General features: G+C 52.7%; 1 protein-coding gene across 1 annotated transcript in view; it reads left to right on the forward strand.

Annotated features, from left to right (window-relative positions):
• Window positions 1–20,278, forward strand: part of ALX4 (ALX homeobox 4) — a 44,000-nt gene that overhangs the window by 18,660 nt on the left and 5,062 nt on the right. The window contains exons 2-3 of the mRNA XM_022592298.2: window positions 12,104–12,414; window positions 19,126–19,254. Coding sequence (XP_022448006.1) covers window positions 12,104–12,414; window positions 19,126–19,254 — 440 coding nt within the window. The remainder of the gene's footprint in view (window positions 1–12,103; window positions 12,415–19,125; window positions 19,255–20,278) is intronic.

The following is a 20,278-nucleotide window of genomic DNA, read 5'->3' on the forward strand; positions in this document are numbered from 1 at the left end:
AAAACTGAAACTCTGTCCCCATTAAACACTAACTCCACATCCCCGGGCTCCAGCCCCTGGCAACCATCGTTCTACTTCCTGTTTCTATAAACTTGGCTACTCGAGGGACTCATATAAGTGCTATCATACAGTATTTGCCTTTTTGTGACTGGCTTGTGTCACTCAACATAGTGTCTTCAGGGCTCATCTGTGTTGTAGCAGGTGTCAGAATTTCCTTCCTTTTTGAGGCTGAATAATACTCCACCGTGTGGATGGACCAGTTTGCTTCTCCATTCATCTGCCGATGGACACTTAGGTCACTTCCACGGTCCAGTTATTGTCAGTGGGCTTTCTTTTTAAGCCCTTCTCTTTGGATACAAGGAAACCTCACTCAGACTAATTGTAGGAGGACTGAAATTATAATAGGCTCAAACAATAAAAAGTACTTTTATTACTTTTAAGGTCTGAGAGTAATTTGACCTCAGCTAACAAAATACTGCTTCCTTCGGGCCTTGGAAGAGCATTTAGAAGAACCACGTGCTTTAAGGGGGTCACCAGTTACTTACGTGGGTGGAAATGTGGGTTTCCATAGGGCTGGGGAAGCAAGGTTTGTTCCTAGAGTTGGCTTCTGCCTTGTGATTTTGATTCCAGTGTGCGAGCTCATTTGCAGAGGCCGTGGACAGTGCTGGTGACGGGGAGGAGGGGAGGTTGCTAACTAAACCCCGGTCTGGGTCCTGTTCAAATTATGACAAATGCCGGCTTCAGAACTGGGATTCCTGGATAAAGTGGTTTCTTCCCATTTGTCTGCATACTTCTTCTTTTTAAAAGCTTTTTGTTTTGACATATTTTCAGACATCAAAAAAGTTAAATGTAGAATACAAAGAATTCCCAGATCCCCTTGACACCGATTCCCCAAATCTTAATGTTTTACTATATCTGTGTTCGCGCTTTCAATCTCTCTTGTATGTATGTATGTATCAATACACATACCTATACACAGATACGTATTCTTTCTTTCTGAACCGTTTAAGAGTAAGTTGCAGACATATGCCTCTTTACCTCGAAATACTTTGGTATTTAGTGGAGAACAAATGCAAATTGAGACCCGGTGTCCGAAAGAAAACAAGAAAGAATTAGCTGGGTGTAAGCTGGGGGATGGAGGGGACCCTGAAAACAAGGTCCCAGGAAAAGGCATGGGCCCACATTTGAGGTCCCAGATGGTCGATGAAATTCTATCAGGACAGTTTCATCAGGGCCAGCACTGAAGGTCGGATGTGATGGGGCAGATGTAGAGGCATCAGAGAGGAGCCATTCTCCTGTGACTCACACTTTTTCCCTTCCTCCCTGACCCTGTCTTCTGGCTGTCCCGTCCCAGCCCCACACAGGGTATCCACTCCAGGAGGGCCCAGAGGAACTGCCGCAGGCTTAGGGGTCAGACCTCAGCTCTGCCTCTCACCAGTTGTGTATTCTTAGACAAGTCCTTTACTCCCTCTGGCCTCAGTCTCTGGGGCTGTCAAATGGGCATATTTCACATGGTTGTTGTGAAGAGCAGCAGTGGTGGCATGACAGGTGTGCTAGTCCTGGGTAAAGCATGAAGCATCCCAGTGCTAATTCCTTTTCCTTCCTTGGTTCTGGGAAGCGCCCTCCACCCTCTGGACCACAGGAGACCTCCCCACCTCAGTGTGTGGGAAGAACCAAGAGAGCTGTGTGAGAGTGGACGGATGGAGGAGGGGGCTGCAGCCCCCGCCTCTGCTGATGCTTCCCTGGGGAAGAGCCCACAGAAGAGGTGGCAACAAATCCGCCAGCTGCATGGACAGCCACCTGGGCAAAACCTGGGTGTGGGTCGCATTTGCATGGCTTACTTGTAAGTAGCTAGAAGACTGAGGATTCCCCAGGGTCTCCACGAAGGGAGGTGACTCTGGGGAATCAGGAGCTCAGGTCAGGCCTGGCACCCAGTGGTGGTGACATTCAATGGGTTCCTTCTCTCTGAGCCTCAGTTTGCCCATCTGTAAAACGAGGGTGCTGAAGAAAGCCACCATGTGGGAATTCTGAAGTCAAGAATGTGAAAACCCTCAGAACCAGAGGAGGAAAGGGCTCTTTGGGGAAGGGCAGGGACCCACCTCATCCACCCCTGTGTCCCTTGTAGGGCTGAGACAGCGGCAGACACATAGTAGGACTGAATAACTGCTTGTTTGGCCAACCCTCCCAGGGAGGGCCTGTGCCTTTAACCAAACTTGGAGAAACTTCATCTGAAGCCGGGACCCTGGGGCATCACCTCTGGCCCCAAGGAACTTAATTGGGACTGCAGTGCCTCCTGGTGGCCAGTGTGAGCCACTGCAGCCTTGATCATGCTGGATTGGGGGTGCTGCCTAGAGCCTTTATGCAGGGACCCGGGAACCTGCCCTGTGGGTGCGCATGGCGTCCCAGGGCCCCGCGACTCCTCCTCGGTCTCGGCTTCCTGTAGGGGCTGCGCCTTCTCCATAACCCCTTCTCTCCTCTCGCTGGCAGGAAATCCGGCAATACTTGTTGACATGAGGAAGCAGAGAAGCTAAAAGGTTTGCCCAGGGCCCTAGCAGCAGCGGGGCCACCTTTGGCCCTTCATGCCCTGCCCCGTGGCTGGTTTCTCTGAGCCCCATCATCCCGCAAGGCCCACACACAGCAGTGTGTGCTGAGGGGCCGAGGCCCCCCGGCTCCGGAGTCCAGCCCCGTGGCCTTGGGTCCCTTTCCTATGGGCGCCCCATCACCTCAGCAGGGCGTGCAGAGCTGCCCCGGCGCTACCAAAGGCAGAAGGAGCCCGGGCCCAGCTCAGGACCCAGCTGTGCATCAGGGAGGCCCTGCTCTGAACCGCTCACAGTGGAGTGGGAAGCAGGACCACACACCAGTGCTTTAGAGCAGAGAATCCAGTGTTTAAGAGGTAAGCCCAGCCCCCCGGGGTCAGGGAGGAAGAAGGGGTCGGCCTTGCACTGAACCTTGGAAGCCCAGTAGAAACAATTCAGCAAAGAAGAAATACAACAAATAAAAGGTTAACTTTACTAGTAATAAAAAAATGTAAATTCAAACAAGATTTCACTTTTATCTTTCACACTGGCAAAGATTTTAAAAAACAGTATAATGACTGGTATTGGCCCTGAAGCAGGTGGGCACACGGAGGAAATTGGCAGATTTCTAGAAGACACGTTTATCAGAGCTCTTAAGGTGTGACTGTGATCTAACTCGGTATTTCTAGTTCCTGGAGCTTCTTCTAAGGTGATTACCGTGAAAGCATCAAGGGATTTAACTGCAAGGATATTCATCCCAGGCCTGTTTTCATTTCAATCAGCGATCCACGTGCCCAACAGTAAAGGACTGATGAAATAAAATAGTTTGTCCACGTGGTGAAATACTACACAGCCACTAAAAACGACGTAGCAGAAGAATATAGAATAGGATGGGAAGATATACAGGATAGTGTGAGGTTAAAAAAAAAGACTTGTACCAAAAAAATGATGTTTCCCTTTTGTGTTTGTGTGTTACAGTTTTCTTCTTTTGGTCTCTCTTGATTTTTTTTTTAAATTTCCATATAGAACATAGATAATTATATGTAACGAGGTGGGGGAGAGCCATAAAATTTACAGAGGAAGATACGCAGGGAGAGGAGGAGTTAGCCAGATGCATGAGGGGCAGAAGGGCATTCCGGTTAGAAGGAAGAGCACATATGCAGGAATGGGGTAGCCTGAAGCCGCTCGAGCAGTGTACTGGAGGCATGAGGGCAGGTCTGTGGGACCGGAAGCGAGGTGCAGAGGTGGGGTGTGGAAAGATGTAAGCCTGTGAGGAGAACCAGTGTCAGTCCCGCCTGGGGAATCCTGAATGCCACAGTCAGCCTGACTTGCAGAGTTGGCAGATTTAGCAAAAAACTAACAACAAAACCAGGGTGCTCCATTTAATTTGAATTTCAAATAAATAATGAATAAGTTTTAGTATTAGTATGCCCCATCCAATATTTGGGACATACTTACACTTAAAAAATAACTGTTTCTCTGAAATTCTAATTTAACTGAGCACCCTGTATTCTATCTGACCATCCTAATGAGGGCTCTGGGCACCAGTGGAGGGCCTCTAGACAGGCTCCCACTAGATGGGATGTGTGCTTTAGACACTCTCTCTGGTTGTAGTTGAGGGCGGTGAGTCTGAGGGCAGAGAAACCAATGAGGTCTACGCTTAAGCCAGAGCTCTGGGAATCTCCAATATCCAAGAGGCCTCAGAGTCACGGGGTTAGGGGGGCGCCCAGTTTGTGAGGACAGTGGCCGATCCCCACCGCGAAAGGGGCCTTTCGCTGAAGCATCCCTACCCTTCCTCCACCCGGCTCCCCCGTGGCGCTCACACCCACCTCCCACATCACACAGCCGAATCCAACACCTGCCAGAGCAGACATCCCTCAGGATTCTAATCGCTGCTTCCACATAGCATTTTAAAATGATAAAAGCCATTTCTGGTCATGGTAAGACAAATAGAAAATTAAGTCAGACGAGAAAAAAAAAAGGAACAAAACCCAGATACCAGTATTCTTACCTCTGGAAACCTCTAGTATTTTCTAAGGACAGGTACCCCACCCCTACCTCCCCTTTTTTTCAAAATGAGATTTACTTACTATAACACGAACATCTTTCAGTTACTAAAATGCTGTTCTTTCACATCAGTTTCACTCCTTTTTCATCAAATGTCTATTGAACCCCTTCTGCATACCAGCCACAATACTAGGCATTCAACAAAAGGGCTAAACAAAACAAGTATATGCAGATATATTCCCTGTTTTATGGAAGGGAGAGAGAGAGACAATAAATAAAGGAAAAGCAAATAGATACAAAATAATGTGTATTAAATGCCAAGAGAGAAACAGTCTGTAGAATAAAGAAAATCAGGAAGGATCTTCCAGTTATGGAAATATCGTCCTTTATTTAACCAGTCTCCTATTATTGAATATTTTGGTTATTTTCAGTTTTTCCATATAATAATGCCATGATGAACTTTCTCTCTAGTTAATTCTTTGTGCCCATCCCTAATTCTGTCTTTAGGTTAAATCCCTAGAAGTGAGATTTCTGGGTGAGGACATACAAACTTTTTACTTACTAAGTTTTTCTTTACTATATTTAAACCCAATTTTTAATTTTCTCTATAGTTTACATATTTTTTTATTTTTAAAACAGCATGGTGTAAAATTAAAACGGGGGGGTATTATTTTATGAATTTGAACACATTCCTGTACAGACCCACGTACTCGCCATCACAACTGGGATACGGGATAGCATAGTTCTGCACACCAGCCCTTTGTGGTCAAACCTGCCCCCTCCCCAGCCCCTGGCAACCAGTGATCTGTTCTCCGTCCTGGTACTGTTACCTTCCCCAGAATACCATGCAATAAATAAGTAGAGTCATGCACTATATACATTTTGAGACTGGCTTCTTTTACAGACCATCATGCTGTCTTTGAGAGTCATCCATGCCATTGTTTGTATCACTAGTTTGCTCCTTTTACCTCTGTAGCATCCCACTGCATGGCTGTTCCACAGCTTATTTATTCATTCACCTGTTAAAGGACATTTGGGTTGTTTCCAGTTTGGCGTGATTATGAGCAAAGCTGCTATACACATTTGCATACACGTTTGCAATGAACATAAGTCTTTGTTTCTTTAGGGCAAATGTCTAGCAGTGGGATTTCTGGGTCTAGCCATACGAGTATGTTTAATTAGACAAGACAATGCCACGGTGTTTTCCCACCAGCGATGAATGAGAGTTCCAGGTGCTTCATATCCTCGCTATCACTTGGTAGCATCAGGTTTTTGATTTCCATTGCAATAGGTGTGTAGCCATATCTCAAGGGGGTTTTAGTTTGAATATCCCTAGTGGATAATACACTGAGCGGGTCATCATGCTGATTTCCATGTATATCTTCTTGGGTGAAATGTCCATTCAAATATTTTACCCATCTTTTTTTAGTTTTAACGTTACTGCTAACTAAGCTCCACATTTTAATCAGATTTCACTAGTTTTTCCCTAATGTCCTTTTACTGTTTCAAGACCCCGTCCTGGATACCACATCACATTTAGTCCTCATGTCTCCTTAGCCTTCTGTGATCTGTGACAGTTTCTCGGACTTTCCTTGTTTTGAGAGGCACATTTAGGGCTTGCGTGGGTGCATGTTGGTGACAGAAGTGCCTAAGTCACCTCGTGGGTGGCTGGCCTGAGCCCTTGTGCTTCCTCTCTACAAACTGGCAGTTCCTCCAGGGCAGGAACACCGTCCGTCTCTACTGGGTACACGCTGATAGGCTCCGTGCATGTTTGCTGAAATGCCGCCTCAGTTACTGCTACCCCTTTGGTGTTATTTCTTGGGCCTGGAGCTAAAACTAGGGATGTCTAAGCTGAACTCTGGACAGAGTCCAGCGGCAGATGAGGTAGGCTGGGGTTATAATCTATGGCTCACCTTTAACCTCTGCCCCCACCCCCGCACGACTGTTTGGACAGCGGTGGGTTTAGTCAGTGCCCTTTAAATAGCATGAAAGGGCCTCACGCTGGCCTGTTTTGTTTAAGGAGGTTGCATCCGCGGTGTGCACACTGCCACAGGGCATGCGGCCGGCTCACCCGAGAACAGAGTAAGCGGCATGTCCCCCACAAAGCAGATGTTCGGAGGAAAAATAGATGTAATCAAAAGCACGGAGGATAAAATTACTCAAACCCCTTAGACAGACCCTCCATATGCAAGGGTACACACACACACACACACGCACGCACACACGCACGCACGCACCACCCACGTCCATACCCACCCGCGTGTATCTACAGGGTCATGTTCACACCCACACCCACACGCAACAGCACACGTCCGCAGGCACACACGTGCCACTTGTGTGCCTGCCCTTGACCACACGAGCCTGCACGGTACACAGACCTATCCGCAGGCCACTACACATGTGTTCCCCGCACCCATGTGCAGATGCAGGCTTCTGCCCCATGCCCGAGAGCGCACATCTGTGCACGCGGAAGGGATACACACAGAGAGGCCTCCAGCACCCTGTCCCCAAGTGGCTTCAGAAGTTCATTCTCTTTAAATCACAGCCATAAAAAAATTCTCTTGAAATCACAGTCATGAAAAAAAAAATCACGGTCACCTTTGGAAATCTTTCAAGGCCTTTCATGTCAAAAAAAAAGTTAGTCTAGAGTAGAGTGACACCCTAGGGTTGAACCGGGACGAGTGGCTAGAGGTTAAGGGAATGAAGAAAGGTTTCCCGTTTCTCGTTGGCTCCTGATGGAGAATATAACCTCGAACCGAAGAATGCTTCCCACTTCATCAGAAGTGGTCGATGGGAGTCTTTGCCTGCGGTTGTTTGCAGGGCCAGCGTCCCTGCCTCGGGGCAGGCAAGGATGACTCACGGTATTCTGTGCACATTACTTGACTCCTCTGGGTAGTCTGGGATCTATTTCCAGATCAAGACATTCTCGGGGAAGCTGCAGCTTGCGATTACGTTGTCTTGGGCCACACAGCCTGGGACAAAGCCCGCCCAGGGATCCCTTCCCACTCTGGGCGGGGTGTCAGCATAGCACCAGGCCAGAGTCCACAGGGGGTTGCCCCAGGGAGGATGGGGGGAAGCCAGCCAGGGAGGCAGGTGGCCTGGACCCAAAGGGGCTCTGTCGCTGCTCAGCTTCATGCCAGTGCCAGATGCTGTTGGGCCTCAAGAAGGTGGGCCCAGCAGCCGGGCAAGCTGGGAGATCCCAGTGCCCTTTTCTCTCTCCCAGTATAGCAGCGCGATGGATGCAGAGCTGGTTCCTGGCAGATGCTGGACTGGGTTTCCTGGACATTTCAATTCCGGAGCCCAGCTCCGTGAAGCCCATCTCTGTGCTTCTCCTTCTGCCTCCCTGACCCTCTTGCTTGCTGCTTGGAGACATCCTTCTATGTCTGCCTGGTCTTTGTCCTCTCCTTCCTTCTTCCCTCCCTCCTTCCGTCCTCCATCTTTTCCTCTGTCCCTCAGTGATCTCACCTCCTTCTGTTTCAGCTGTCAGCCTCTGATGGAGGCATTCGTCATTATGTGCATTTTTCTCGTGTATCCTCGCCACCTTTCTCCTCAGTGTTTACGGGGATGTATTCATTCAACAAACATCTCTGCACGTACCCTATAGGTACTGGCACGCAGTAGGTGCACAGAGGTAGCTGGACAGAGTGAGAGCTCAGTAATGTTCGTTAGAAATTGTTCGTTGATTCTTCAGTAACCACTTCCTGCCTGTCTGCTGCCTGTCCCATCCTGGGCTGAGAAAGGACAAATGGCATGAGGTCCCAACCCTCAGGGAACTGATTCTCTAGGAGGAGCTGGACATTTGGGGTTTGATTATATACTAGTCCGAAAACACAGTCAGTAATTGGATGGCGGGGTCTGTATGACTGCCCCAGTCTGAGAGGGCTTCCTGGAGGAGCTGGTGCTTGATTGGACCTTGGAGGTCAGCTGGAAAAAAAGGGACATTCCAGGCAGGTGGACAGAGGTGGGGGTGAGGGAGACCAAGGAGGTCAGTGCTTTCCTTTGTTCAGGAGTAATTCAGCCTGAGTCTCAGGCCCCGTTTTCAGTGGCCGTCTTGAGGAGGGAGTCACAGAGCAAGCTGGACCCTGACCAGCACCAGGCCTCAGGCCACGGTACCAAGTCTCCACCCAGCCCCTCTGGATCATCTAGTTGCAGAGCGATCTGCTGGCTTTGCCCAGAGCCCAACACCATCACCCGTCCCATCCCTGGCACCCACCTGCCTCAGGCAGGCCTGTTAAACTCAGGACCTCCTGCAGAAGAGCGGTGGGAACTGTAATTATTTACTCAGGAGGACGGAAGACAAGAGGCGTGGCAGCCCTCTCCAGATGTCCGCAGGGCTGGCTTGGGAAAGGCCCCGGGAGGTTTTGAACCAGGACCAATGAGCCAGACCCTACAGGAGACAGACACGGGCTGGACCTAAGGACAGATGGTCCAGCTGTCCTGGGGGCAGTGAGCTCTCTGTCACCAAAGCCTGGATGATAGCACTTTGTAGAGATGCTGTAGGGTGGCAGGAGGTGGAAACTGATGCACTGAGCACCTGAGAGGGACTTCCTTGGCTTGTCGTTCTGACCAGTTGGGTCAGAACCTTGGGGAATTTTCCTTTGTTGTCTAAATGAGGGACCCAACCTCAGAATTTAAAGCAAGATGATCAGTAATCAAGATGGAGATTTGGAAGATTCCTTCCCTCTTCAAGGACCAGAGAAACCTCAGTTTTGCCAGAATTCCTTCATCTCTAAGCCTTTCCAGTGAGCTGACATTTGCCTGGACAGACATGGCCCCATCCTCTCCCCTCTTCTCCCCACTCCAGATCCCAAGGGGAAGGTCCCACTGGTCCCTAAGGCAGGAGGGCTACTTACTCCACCGGGCCAAAGCTGTGACACCAGACAGGGCGTGCCTGCTCCCGTGTGCAGATGAGGCTCTGGGACATAAAAGGCATCCTCTGAAGTCTCAGGCAGACTTTGGGAGAGCCAGGACCGCGAACAGATCTCCCATCTCTCGGTCTGGTGGTCTTTGCACATGCCATGCTGTCTCCCCACTCCTGACCCACTCGCTCCCTCTCAGTGGGTGGCTGGACGGGGGGAAACTGGATTCTTACTCCTCTTCTTGGAAGACTGGACATTCTGCCGCCTCCCCCCGAGCTGAGCCTAGAACCAGCCCACGCTGGGGAGCTTCTCCCAGAGTCCACATCCACACTCTCTCCTCCTCTGGGGCTGGTCCTTCTGACCCCAGGATGCGCAGACCAAGCCTCTTGGTTATGTGAGGCCCCTGGATTCCTTCTGGTCCTACCTCTCTCCCCAGGAAAGGCCGTGAGACCATGGGTAGGAGTAAAGGACCAACCAAGGGCTGAGAGGCTGCACTCTGTCGCTAATTAGGGCACATTTCCCGCTCTCTCTGGCCTCAGTTTCCCCTGACTTGACATGAGGAGTTTGGTCCCTACCAACAATTGCTTTTTATAGCATGGAGTTTCCCCTGCATGGCCCAGCCCCTACTGTTGTATGGGGTGGTCCCGATCCCAGGCTGAAGGCCAGAGGATACGGTAAGGGTCTACGGGGTCATGGGATGGGGCCTGGGGAGCAGCGCTAGGGCAGAAGGGGCAGGGGCTGCCCCCCCCCCCGCAGTCTAGCCTCCAGGAAGTTGCATAACAGAGATGTTTATTTTTGGTGAGGCTGGGTGGGATTTCTTCTCCTTAAAAAAAAAAAACCCAAAACATAAAACTTATTTGTCTGCCAGGAAGATAAATATCTTTGCTGAAAGCTCTTGGCCCGGCTGCCAGCTGCAGCTTGCATGATGCTGTCACCAAAGCCGTGGCGGTCTGCCTGTGTCTGGGCTTACATGGGTGTCATATGTGATGCCTGAGGGTCAGCCCCCACCCTGCTGGTATCGACGCTGCCAGTGGCCCTCAGGAACAGCCTCCCAAAGCTGCTTCCAGGCCCACTCTGGGCATTCACCTCCACCCCGATTTCCTCAGTGCCTTGAAGAGGGAGGTGAGAATGACAGAGAGCAAAACGTCCCTCTCAGCTTCCCCAGCAGTAAGAGAGCCCCCAGTGTACACAGAAAGCCAGGGGCGAGACTGAACCTGAAGCTTCGGCCCTAGGACCTGGACAGGGTTAAGAGACCCAGGCTAGAGGCATTGATCGTCCTGACTTAATGCCCACTGCTCAGATCTCTTCCTAGAAGAGGAGACTGAGGGTCAGAGTGGTTGGTGCTCACACTGACCACAAATCCTTGTCATAATCAGAGCTTGCGTGTGTGAAAGGTTTTGTCAAATGCTCCCCACACATGTCTTATTAATCCTGTATGTTATTTCACTCTACAAGAGTCACAGTCAATGGAATTTGGCTCAGAGAGGTGCTCACACCCCTGTCTCCAGACACCAGTCCAGCGCCCTCCCCACAGCATGCACACACGCTCCTGCGCTTGGGGCCTCCAGGGAGGGCCTGCCCACTTGGAGGACTTCTCCAGGGCCAGAATCTTCTGCTGCTCACAGGTCTAGACCAGAACTGGGGAAATAATGATACGGGCAGGAGGCTGCCTAGCCGGCACCACGCTGAGTGCTTTATGTGTCAGCCTTTTTAATCCCACAACTACCCTGTGAGGAAGATCCTACAGGATTCTGCATCCCCATTTTATAGAGGGGGAAACTGAGGCATAAAGAGGTTAGGTGAACTGTCCAAAGCACCCAGCTGGGACTCACACCCCTGGTGCCAGTTCCAGAGCCTGTGCTCTGACCCCTGCCCTGAGACGAGTGTGTGCCCAGGGTGCTAACTGGGCTCTTTGGACTTGGACAAGCTACTTCCCGCTCCACCCTTGACCCTTGTGGGCTGACTGGTCCTTTGCAGCTCTGAGCGTCCAGGAATCAGCGGGCAGAGCCCCGTTCTGTTAGACAGAAGCGGCTGTGGGCCTGGGCCGTGAGCTCTGTGTAAGTCTGCTGGGTCCCCCGTGTCAGCATCCTGGGCGTGTCAGGGGGAGGTGCCCCACTTCCTTAGTAAACATGCCCCCCACCTGGAGGGGCAGGTCACCACTTGGACAATAGGTGAGACCAGTGTGGAGGGCGCCGGGACAGGACCCCTCAGCGCTGGATTCTTGGGCAGAGTCTCCAGAGCCCCTGCTGAACCCCAAACAGGACCAGGCCAGGAAAGGTGGGGCCTCTCCTCCTCACTCCAAGCTCAGTTGGGCCAGATATGGCTGCTGACTGAGTTTTCCTTCCCACTCTGGGAGTCCGAGGCACTGAGTCAGCAGCCTCGACGCCCGAAGAAGTGCTGGCAAAGGGAGTCCTTCTAGAGGGAGGAGCCCAGGGTCAGTGGGGTGGAGATTAAATGTTATAGAGGTCAGATTGGCTGACCCAGAGTCACAGGACATTGGTGCGGAAAGGAGCCCATGCTGAGATGAGGACAGAGAGGCTCAGAGACTCACCCAAGGTCACACAGCATGTTAATGGCAAGCCAGGGTTAGAACCTGGGCCTCCTGACCTCGCACCCAATACTTCCCTGAGAGGGCAAAGGCAAGGGATGGCTCCCTGGTCCCTCCCTCCTCTCATGCTTGGTTCAGCCACTGGTTTTTGACCTTCTTTCCTCCCCCCTCAGCCAAAGAGAGCTCCCTGGGTGAGCCAGAGTTGCCGCCCGACTCTGACACCGTGGGGATGGACAGCAGCTACCTCAGCGTGAAGGAGGCTGGGGTGAAGGGGCCCCAGGACCGGGCCAGCGCCGACCTCCCCAGCCCACTGGAGAAGGCGGACTCCGAGAGCAACAAGGGCAAGAAGCGGCGGAACCGAACGACCTTCACCAGCTACCAGCTGGAGGAGCTGGAGAAAGTCTTCCAGAAGACCCACTACCCCGACGTGTACGCACGGGAGCAGCTGGCCATGAGGACCGACCTCACCGAGGCCCGCGTGCAGGTCAGTGAAGGCGCCTGGGAGGGCGCGGGAGAGCAGGGCCTGCCCTTGGGATGGTGGCCGGAGCTGGGACCGCCTGACTGTCCCCGGTCACGCCAGGGCTTTCTTCACCTCGGTGCAAGGAGCCCACCCCTCACGCCCCGGCTCCAACCAGAGCAAGTCGGCTTTTACTCACTTCACTGGCCTCTTGCTCTGGTTGGAGCTGGGGCGAAGCTCCCAGTGGACAGGCAGGAAGCCTGTAAGCTGTACTTCTGAGTTCTACGTGGTGTGGGAGTCCAGGCCCTTTCATGAAGGAGATGGTGACTGGTCTCTGCTCTGGAAGGCCTATCTCTTAGAAAGGAAACAGGACGAATTTAAATACATCCATAGCAGCCCAGTGGGCAGAAACAGAGACAACCCAGATCTTCTTTTTGCCTAGGATGGCTGCCTCGTCCTCCATCTTTCAGGTTCCAACTCAGTATGCCTCCTCTGAGAAGTCTTCCCGACCACCATGGCTAAAGAAGGGGCCCCCACCATCACCCGACCACCAAAACACTCAACCCAGCACAACCCGACAGAGCTCAACACAGGCCAGCAGAGCCCAGATCAACACAGCTCAACTCAACAGAACTCAACACAGCTCAACACAACCCAGCATAACCCAAATCAACACAGCTCAACTCAACAGAACTCAACACAGCTCAACACAGGCCAGCAGAACCCAGATCAACACAACACAGCACAACCTAAACCAGCACAGCTCAATACAGGCCAGCAGAGCCCAGATCAACACAGCTCAACTCAACAGAACTCAACACAGCTCAACACAACCCAGCATAACCCAAATCAACACAGCTCAACTCAACAGAACTCAACACAGCTCAACACAGGCCAGCAGAACCCAGATCAACACAGCTCAACTCAACAGAACTCAACACAGCTCAACACAGTACAACCCAGCACAGCCCCACACAACACAGCACAACCTAAACCAACACAGCTCAACCCAACACAGCCCAACAGAGCTCAATGCAACCCAACAGAGGCCGACACAACACAACATAACCTAACCCAACACAGCTCAACACAACCCAACACAACATGACACAGCTCAACACAGTAACAGAACCCACCAAAACCAGCACAACACAACAAAGCCTAACACAGCTCAACCCAACCCAACACAACTTAATCCAAATTAACACAAAACAACACAAGCAAACCAGGTCAACTTCTACCACATTGTCCTATTTTATCTTTTTTATAGAATTTATGTGGCTTAAAATATTTTATCTGTTTGTCTCCTCTCACTGGAATATGAGCTCCTTGAGGACAGGTACTGTCTGTTGGTCAACATTGTATTCCTACCAATTAGAGAAGGCCGAACTCAGAGCAACAAAGGCAAAAAATAAACATACGTGGACCAACTGACCTCCTTTGACCAGAGAGGTGTGTCTTCCCTCCCTGCATGAAATTACAGCAGAGAAAGAACCAGAAAGGAATCAAAGTCCTCTAAGTACCCCAGACACAGGCGACAAGATCCATGCACTAAAGCTTGAGCTTCAGCATAACACAGAATAAACGTCATGTTCAGCCTGCCTTTCCAACCCAGAGCACGTTAGAAACAGCAAATCAGGTGTTGGCAGATAGCTATTTTCCCCCTCCTGTGGCCTGTGGAAATCAACAGCTTCAGAGCAAAGAGGAGTTTTTTTAAAACAAGCAGCACAGTTCAGATCAGCTCAGCACAGCTCTGCTCAGGTCTTTTCAGCGCCAGGACAAAAAGCCCTGTTACTTCACAGACCCCAAGGGCGCCTTCTGTTGCATTCGTTCACTAGAGAATCTTCAGCAGTGTTTCTAAGGCATCAATAAAAGGTTCATCAGTCTCAACCATGCTCTGTTTAAAAAGGCAGAGGCATTTGTAATATGGTCCAGAAACGTTTTCATCTAAAATGGCTAATGTGGGGGACTTCCCTGCTGGTCCAGTGGTTAAGACTCCACGCTTCCACTGCAGGGGGCTCGGGTTAGATCCCTGGTTGCGGAACTAAGATCCCACATGCCATGCGGCACAGCCAAAAATTAAAAATAATAATAATAAAATAGAGTAAAATAAAATAAAACGGCTAATGTGAAAAGGGACTGGTAGTTGTTAGTGAATACACAGCCATCCAGAAACAGCAGGAACCCGAGGGGATTCTGAACAGTCAGGTCGTTTATCTGTAAATTCCCAAAAATAAGCTTCCCGGTTTATTCCTCTCCAGTTCACAGTAAGTGTTTGGGGAAGAAAGGCAGGGCAGCTGAGGCCCGCACTGTGATTCCAGAAACCTTCTCACACCCATTGTCCCACCTGAGTCATGCGACTTCCTGGTGCCTCAAGAGTCTGGACAGGAACCACAGCATCTGGCCTCGGCTCAGCCAATGGATTTGGGAGGAGCTAAAGGAGTAGGTGGAGAGGGGGTGGCTGTTATGGGGCATTCCTGTAGATGCTGTGTTTGTGTGAAGCAAACCGCTCATTTTCTGTTCAGTACACATGTGTGCACATGTGTGCGCACGTGTGTGTCCCTAACAAATGGACAGGAGTGCCAAGAAGTAAAATTCACTTAGTATCAAAAGAAGGATGGTCCTTCTAGTACAACACATGGAAATGACACTGGGGTACGTTTTACATTTTTCAGGCACCACAATGGAGTGCTAAAATGGAGCGCTCTCCCTGCATACACACACACAGACACACACTCACACACAAACACACACACACATTTATGCCTACTTCCAAAAAGGAGCTGGGGCAGCTTACAATTAAAGGTTTATTATTTTCATCTAAGAACAAGAACAAAGTCATGAAATGGGAAGGTGTTTATGTCAAAGATCTAGACTAAGGATCATATTTGCCACTGAGCACAAATTTCAACCCTGAGCTTCCTGGCAGCCAAGGCAGAAAGGGAAACTCTAATGTGTGCATATCTTATCATCTAAGGGAAGGGCCATAGAAGTATAGAATGCTAGTGCTGGAAAGGATCACCTGGTCCTCTCATTTGATATCAAGGAAGAAGAGGCCCAGAGGCAGGAAGCGATCACCTGTGATCAGGTGACTCAGGAAAGGTGATTCAGTGGCAGTGCTGAGAATAGAATGTGGGACCCTGAGTTCCAGCCCAGTGCTTCTTTTACTTTAGTTTGCCGTAGCAGGACACATGCCAGGTTGTTCTGAGACTTTTCTTTGTATAAAGGCAGCAGGGTGGGTGGGACTGTCATGTATGTCAGACCTCTGGGTTGAGCCTGGCAGTGCCCCAGGGATGGGGGATGTGGGGATGGATCTCCCTGCTTGCCTCCGCTGAGTTTGTTTAGGGCCCGTACTCAGCTGGTGGGAAGCCAGGTGCCTGGTGTGGAGTGGAAGTGGGGACAGGGAGGGGGTGATGGGGCCCCCGAGATGGACCTTTCCTGGGAAGAAGCCCGGGGCTTGGCCCCGCTCCAGGGGGCTGCAGGGGCCTCTCCCTGCTGTCTGGGACTCCAGTCTCCGCAGCTGGTGTCTGAAGAAAATAAGACAGAGGCCCCCCTGCGCCGGGCCACCCCGCCCTGGCCCAACATGGGCTGCGGTTAGCAAGGACCCTGCCAAGATGGTTGGTTCCTCGGGGAGAGGCCTGTGCTGAGCGGGCCCGGGCTGGGGTGGGCCGGGAGCAGGGTGGTCCTGGGCCGAGACATGAAGAACGGAAGGCTGGGACCTTGCAGTCCCCCTTCCTTCTGGGGTTGCACAGTGGAGACAGGCCTAGGGCCACAGAGCCTGAGGCACAGAGCGCCTAAGGGGGCAGCTGTCAGAGCCCCAGGCTCCAAGGGTCAGAAATGGAAGGATGCTCTGAGTCTCAGGACCCTTGGATGTGAGCACAGAAGGGGACTGCGAGGATACCCCTGCCACCACCCAATTTAGGTGTGAGGAGGCCGAAGACCAGGAGGCTGACTTAGCTTAAGCCTCATCTGGGCAGAAAACCTCCAGCCTTGTATGCAGCGTAAGGCCCAGGGAGGAAAGACCCAGAGGAGGGAGTGGAGGTGGGCAGCTCTTCTCCCATCGGCCTGCTCCACGCAGCTGTGCCGCCTCCCACGATCTCCATCTTTAGCCCTCAAATAAATCCCTCAGCCTGACCCTCTTCCACTCCCTCCCCAAGACAGTGCTCTCTCAGCTGCCTCTCCCCCGGGCTCATCTATCTTCCCAGAGAACCCAGGTCTCCCCTCTCCCCCGCCTCTTCCCCCGCGCTCACCTCCAGCCACCACCACGTACTCCGTCTCCCCCAACTCTGCTCCTCCCCTCAACCCCAGGCCCCCCGTGCAGGACACTGGGCTGCCTCCTTCCCCATCCGTGTCCCTCCCAGCCCAGGCCGCGCCTGCGTGTCGCCTCCACCAGCAACTCTGGATCCCACCACGGGACCGAGTCCACAGAGACTCAACAGCAACCCCCCAGTGGCGGACACGTCACCTTTTTCTAGCCTTCTCCCTGGCCTCAAAGAAAGAAAGCAGTCATATATCTAGATGCCTCCCGTGGGCTTCTCCCCTCCCGCTGGCCTCCCCCTCAGAGAACCCTGGGGGGCTGAGGAAGGAGCGGAAAGACTGAGCTAAGCCTGCAGGAAATTAAACATGAAATGAAAACAAGCGCCTCTGATTCATTCTCTCATCCTGCCCCCAGTCCCCCATTCCAGACCACCGATAAAGGGGGATCCCGTTTCAGCGGCGCACAGAGGAGACCCGATCTGCCCTTGGCTCCCAGTGGGCGGCCTGGGCCCGGACCCCAGGAGCCCCAGGATGACAGGAAGCCCCGGGAGGCTGTGGGGCAGCGGCTGAGACTCCAGCCCAAGAGAGGGCCGGCTCCGGGGGTGGGGGTGGGGGACCCAGGAGAGCGCCTCTCCTACACCAGAGTCAAGACAGGAAACAGAGTGACGCTGAAAGAGATGCCAGCAGCGCTCTGTGTGTGTATGTGACACTCATGCCTGTGTACTGGGACGAGCTGCAGCCTCACCCTCCCTCCTCACCCCCACCCTCCGCACACTAACATGGGCCACACACACCCCCTTTCTTTTCTGACCTCTTTCTTCTAGCAAAAGACAGCAAGGAAGGTCAGGAGCTATAAGATAAACAAGTGTGAAGTACTCTAAAAACTCTGTGACAGCATTTCCCATCTAGCTCACCTGCTGGTCTCGGAGGCACCACCCCTGGGAAGAGGTCAGCACAGATATTGGCCCCATTTTCCAGATGCAGAAACTGAGGCCAGTGGTTATGCCAGGCACCCCAGTGGGCACCCGTGGGCCGAGCAGCCTCTATGCTGCCGCATGGTGAATCCGTCCAGGCCTCAGGCCCAGCTCCCTCCCCCTCGTCCGAGGAAGCTCCATGCTCTCGGCAAGACTGCTGGCGGGGGCGGTGTGCTGTTTGAGGTGTGCCCACGTGCACCTCAGTCAGCAGCGGGCAGGTGCACATCAAGCCGCCAGGAATCTCCCTCCAGGGAGCTCTGAGGCCTGCCCTCGACTCAGCTTGAAGCCCTTCCTGGCTTGGAAGCTGAGCCCTGCTCACTCCCCCTCTCCCACCCTCCCCTGTCCCCGTCGCCCCCTCCCCAGATCCCAAGTCACTGGCAGGAGTGACAGATCCCAAGGCGAGCTCCTGCCCGTGAGCCTTAGGAAAGTTCTCAGCCTGCCAGAAACTTTGCTCCTGCAAAAGGAAAAGGACCCACCCCACCTCCACCCCCACGGCCAGAGACCCTGGCTCACACACCCGACTCGGAGCCCGCCCTCCCCATCCAGTACCTGGTCAGGTCACGCCAATACCCCACCCCCATGCTCAGTGACAGGTGGGCCTCCTCTCCTCCTCGGCACCAGGCTACTCTTCAGCCTGAGATTTTGCAGCAGCTGCCTCTCTTCGAGGCGCCATGGCGACCCCCTCCACCTGGCATTTGAGGCCCCCCACAATCTGGCTCCCACCTCCATGGTCCTTTCCCCCCCATCACTCCCCCAGCTGGCAGCGTGGCCTCCCGAGGTCTCCTGAGCGTGCCCTGCTGTTTCTAAACTCGGCCTGGACTTCCGTCCCTCCAGCCAGCACTCGGAGCCCAGCCTCAGCCTTCCCTCCGCAAAGCGGTCCCTGACTGCCTCTGGAGCCCGATGGAACCCCTGTCCCCCAGAGAATCTTTAACCCAGGGTGTTCTGAGCCGGGAGACTCTTTCCGACAAAAGCCTGCACAGAGGATTCAGGAAGTGGGAATCCTGAACCTGGGCGGAGAGGTCCCAGGAAGCCCAGACCTTTTGGAAAATGATGGCAAACCACATGTGTGCGATCGTCCAAGAGAATGATTTTCTGGGTGAGCGCTCACAGCTCTTATCAGATTCTCCCCAGGAGTCTGTGGCCCCAGTGGATCAGGCCGCCCCCCATGCTGGGGTTGGTTAGATGACAGCTAAGATGACTAGTGGCGTGTGTTTTGTGTGTGTGACACTTGCCTGCTTTAGGTTCTGAAGCTTAGAAAAATGAAGCTACTGGCCCAAGATCAGGCCCACATGATAAACTGGAATAAAGTGCCTTCCAGGCTCTCAACGACTATCATTCTAGATTGTAAACTCTTGAGGATAAAGGCCGAGGCGGACACATTGCCTGTAGCCCCATGGCCTCGACCCTACACTGCAACTGGTGAGACTCAAGGGAAAGGCTGGCACTGCCCGAAGGCGGGGCCTCCAGCTCCTGGCCTGACCCCGGTGACAACTGCTCTGTCCTGCAGGTCTGGTTCCAGAACCGGAGGGCCAAGTGGAGGAAGAGGGAGCGTTTTGGGCAGATGCAGCAGGTTCGAACCCACTTCTCCACGGCCTATGAGCTGCCCCTCCTCACCCGAGCGGAGAACTATGCCCAGGTAAGCGCCTGCCTCCAGCCGCCGGCTCTGGCCCCCAGCCCCTCATGCTCTGAGAAGGGGCACCTTCCCCAGAAAGAGGACTCGGGGCCCATTCCGGGCGTGTGCGTTTCTCCAGAATGTGGGAGGCCCAGAGCTCCTTCTGTCCGACGTAAGTGTTGACCCAGCCTTGGCTGGACTTTAGGGAAGGAAGGCCGGGGTGGTGAGAGTGGCTTTTTCTTCTGCCACTTTGGCCACTTGCGCTATGAGCATCAGAACCGAGGAAGCTTTGCTGAAGGCCAGGGGGTCCTCCAGGCCCCCGGGAGCCACTCAGAGTGTTTCCTAGGATAGGGGAATGAACATGGAATCCTTAGTCTTCCCAGCTCCAGAGCTTTCTCACTACAGGCAAGTCACAAGCTCTCTGAGCCTTGGTTTCTTCACCTGTGAATCGGGCTTTATAAAAGCATCTGGCTCAACTCTTTCACGAGGTTGTTCGAAGGTCTGAATTAGATTGTGCAAAAGTGCTTTGTGACTTATCCAGTTTCAGAAAGGTTGTTTTACGTGTTCACGGCTCTCCCAGGAGTCTGTCCCATCTCCTCCCATCCCCACCAGAGCATATTCCTCCATGGCTGTCAGTCATTCCCTCGTCCTGGGGCATTTGAATCCTCAGTGGGATGCAAAGGGACGAGAAGTAGTATGAGTAAAGTCAGGCAGCCTGGACACTTGGAGGGATGTAATTTTGGCTGAGTCCCCAGTTCTATCTCCCCATAAACGCTGAGAGGAAAATGGGTCCAGAGGTGGAAGCTGGGGAGGGAAGGGATTACAGCTGCACAGATAGAAGACAACATGTCCAGGTCAACCCCACCCGCTGCCTGAACACCTTCCATGCGCCCCCCCACCTCACCCCACCTCCAGCCCGGCTCCATCCCTCCCCTCACCACCTCCTGAGGCAGCCCTTTCAGTCCAGGAAGTTACTTCTGAAGCCTCAAGGGCTTGAGCCCCTGGAAGCTCCACCACTGCCCTTAACTTTTGAGAGAATTTAGGCCCC

This window comes from Delphinapterus leucas, chromosome 7 (genome assembly GCF_059928025.1).
Source record: "Delphinapterus leucas isolate spDelLeu-1000000601 "Yukka" chromosome 7, BTC_Dleu_Yukka2, whole genome shotgun sequence".
NCBI classification, from domain to species: domain Eukaryota; kingdom Metazoa; phylum Chordata; class Mammalia; order Artiodactyla; family Monodontidae; genus Delphinapterus; species Delphinapterus leucas.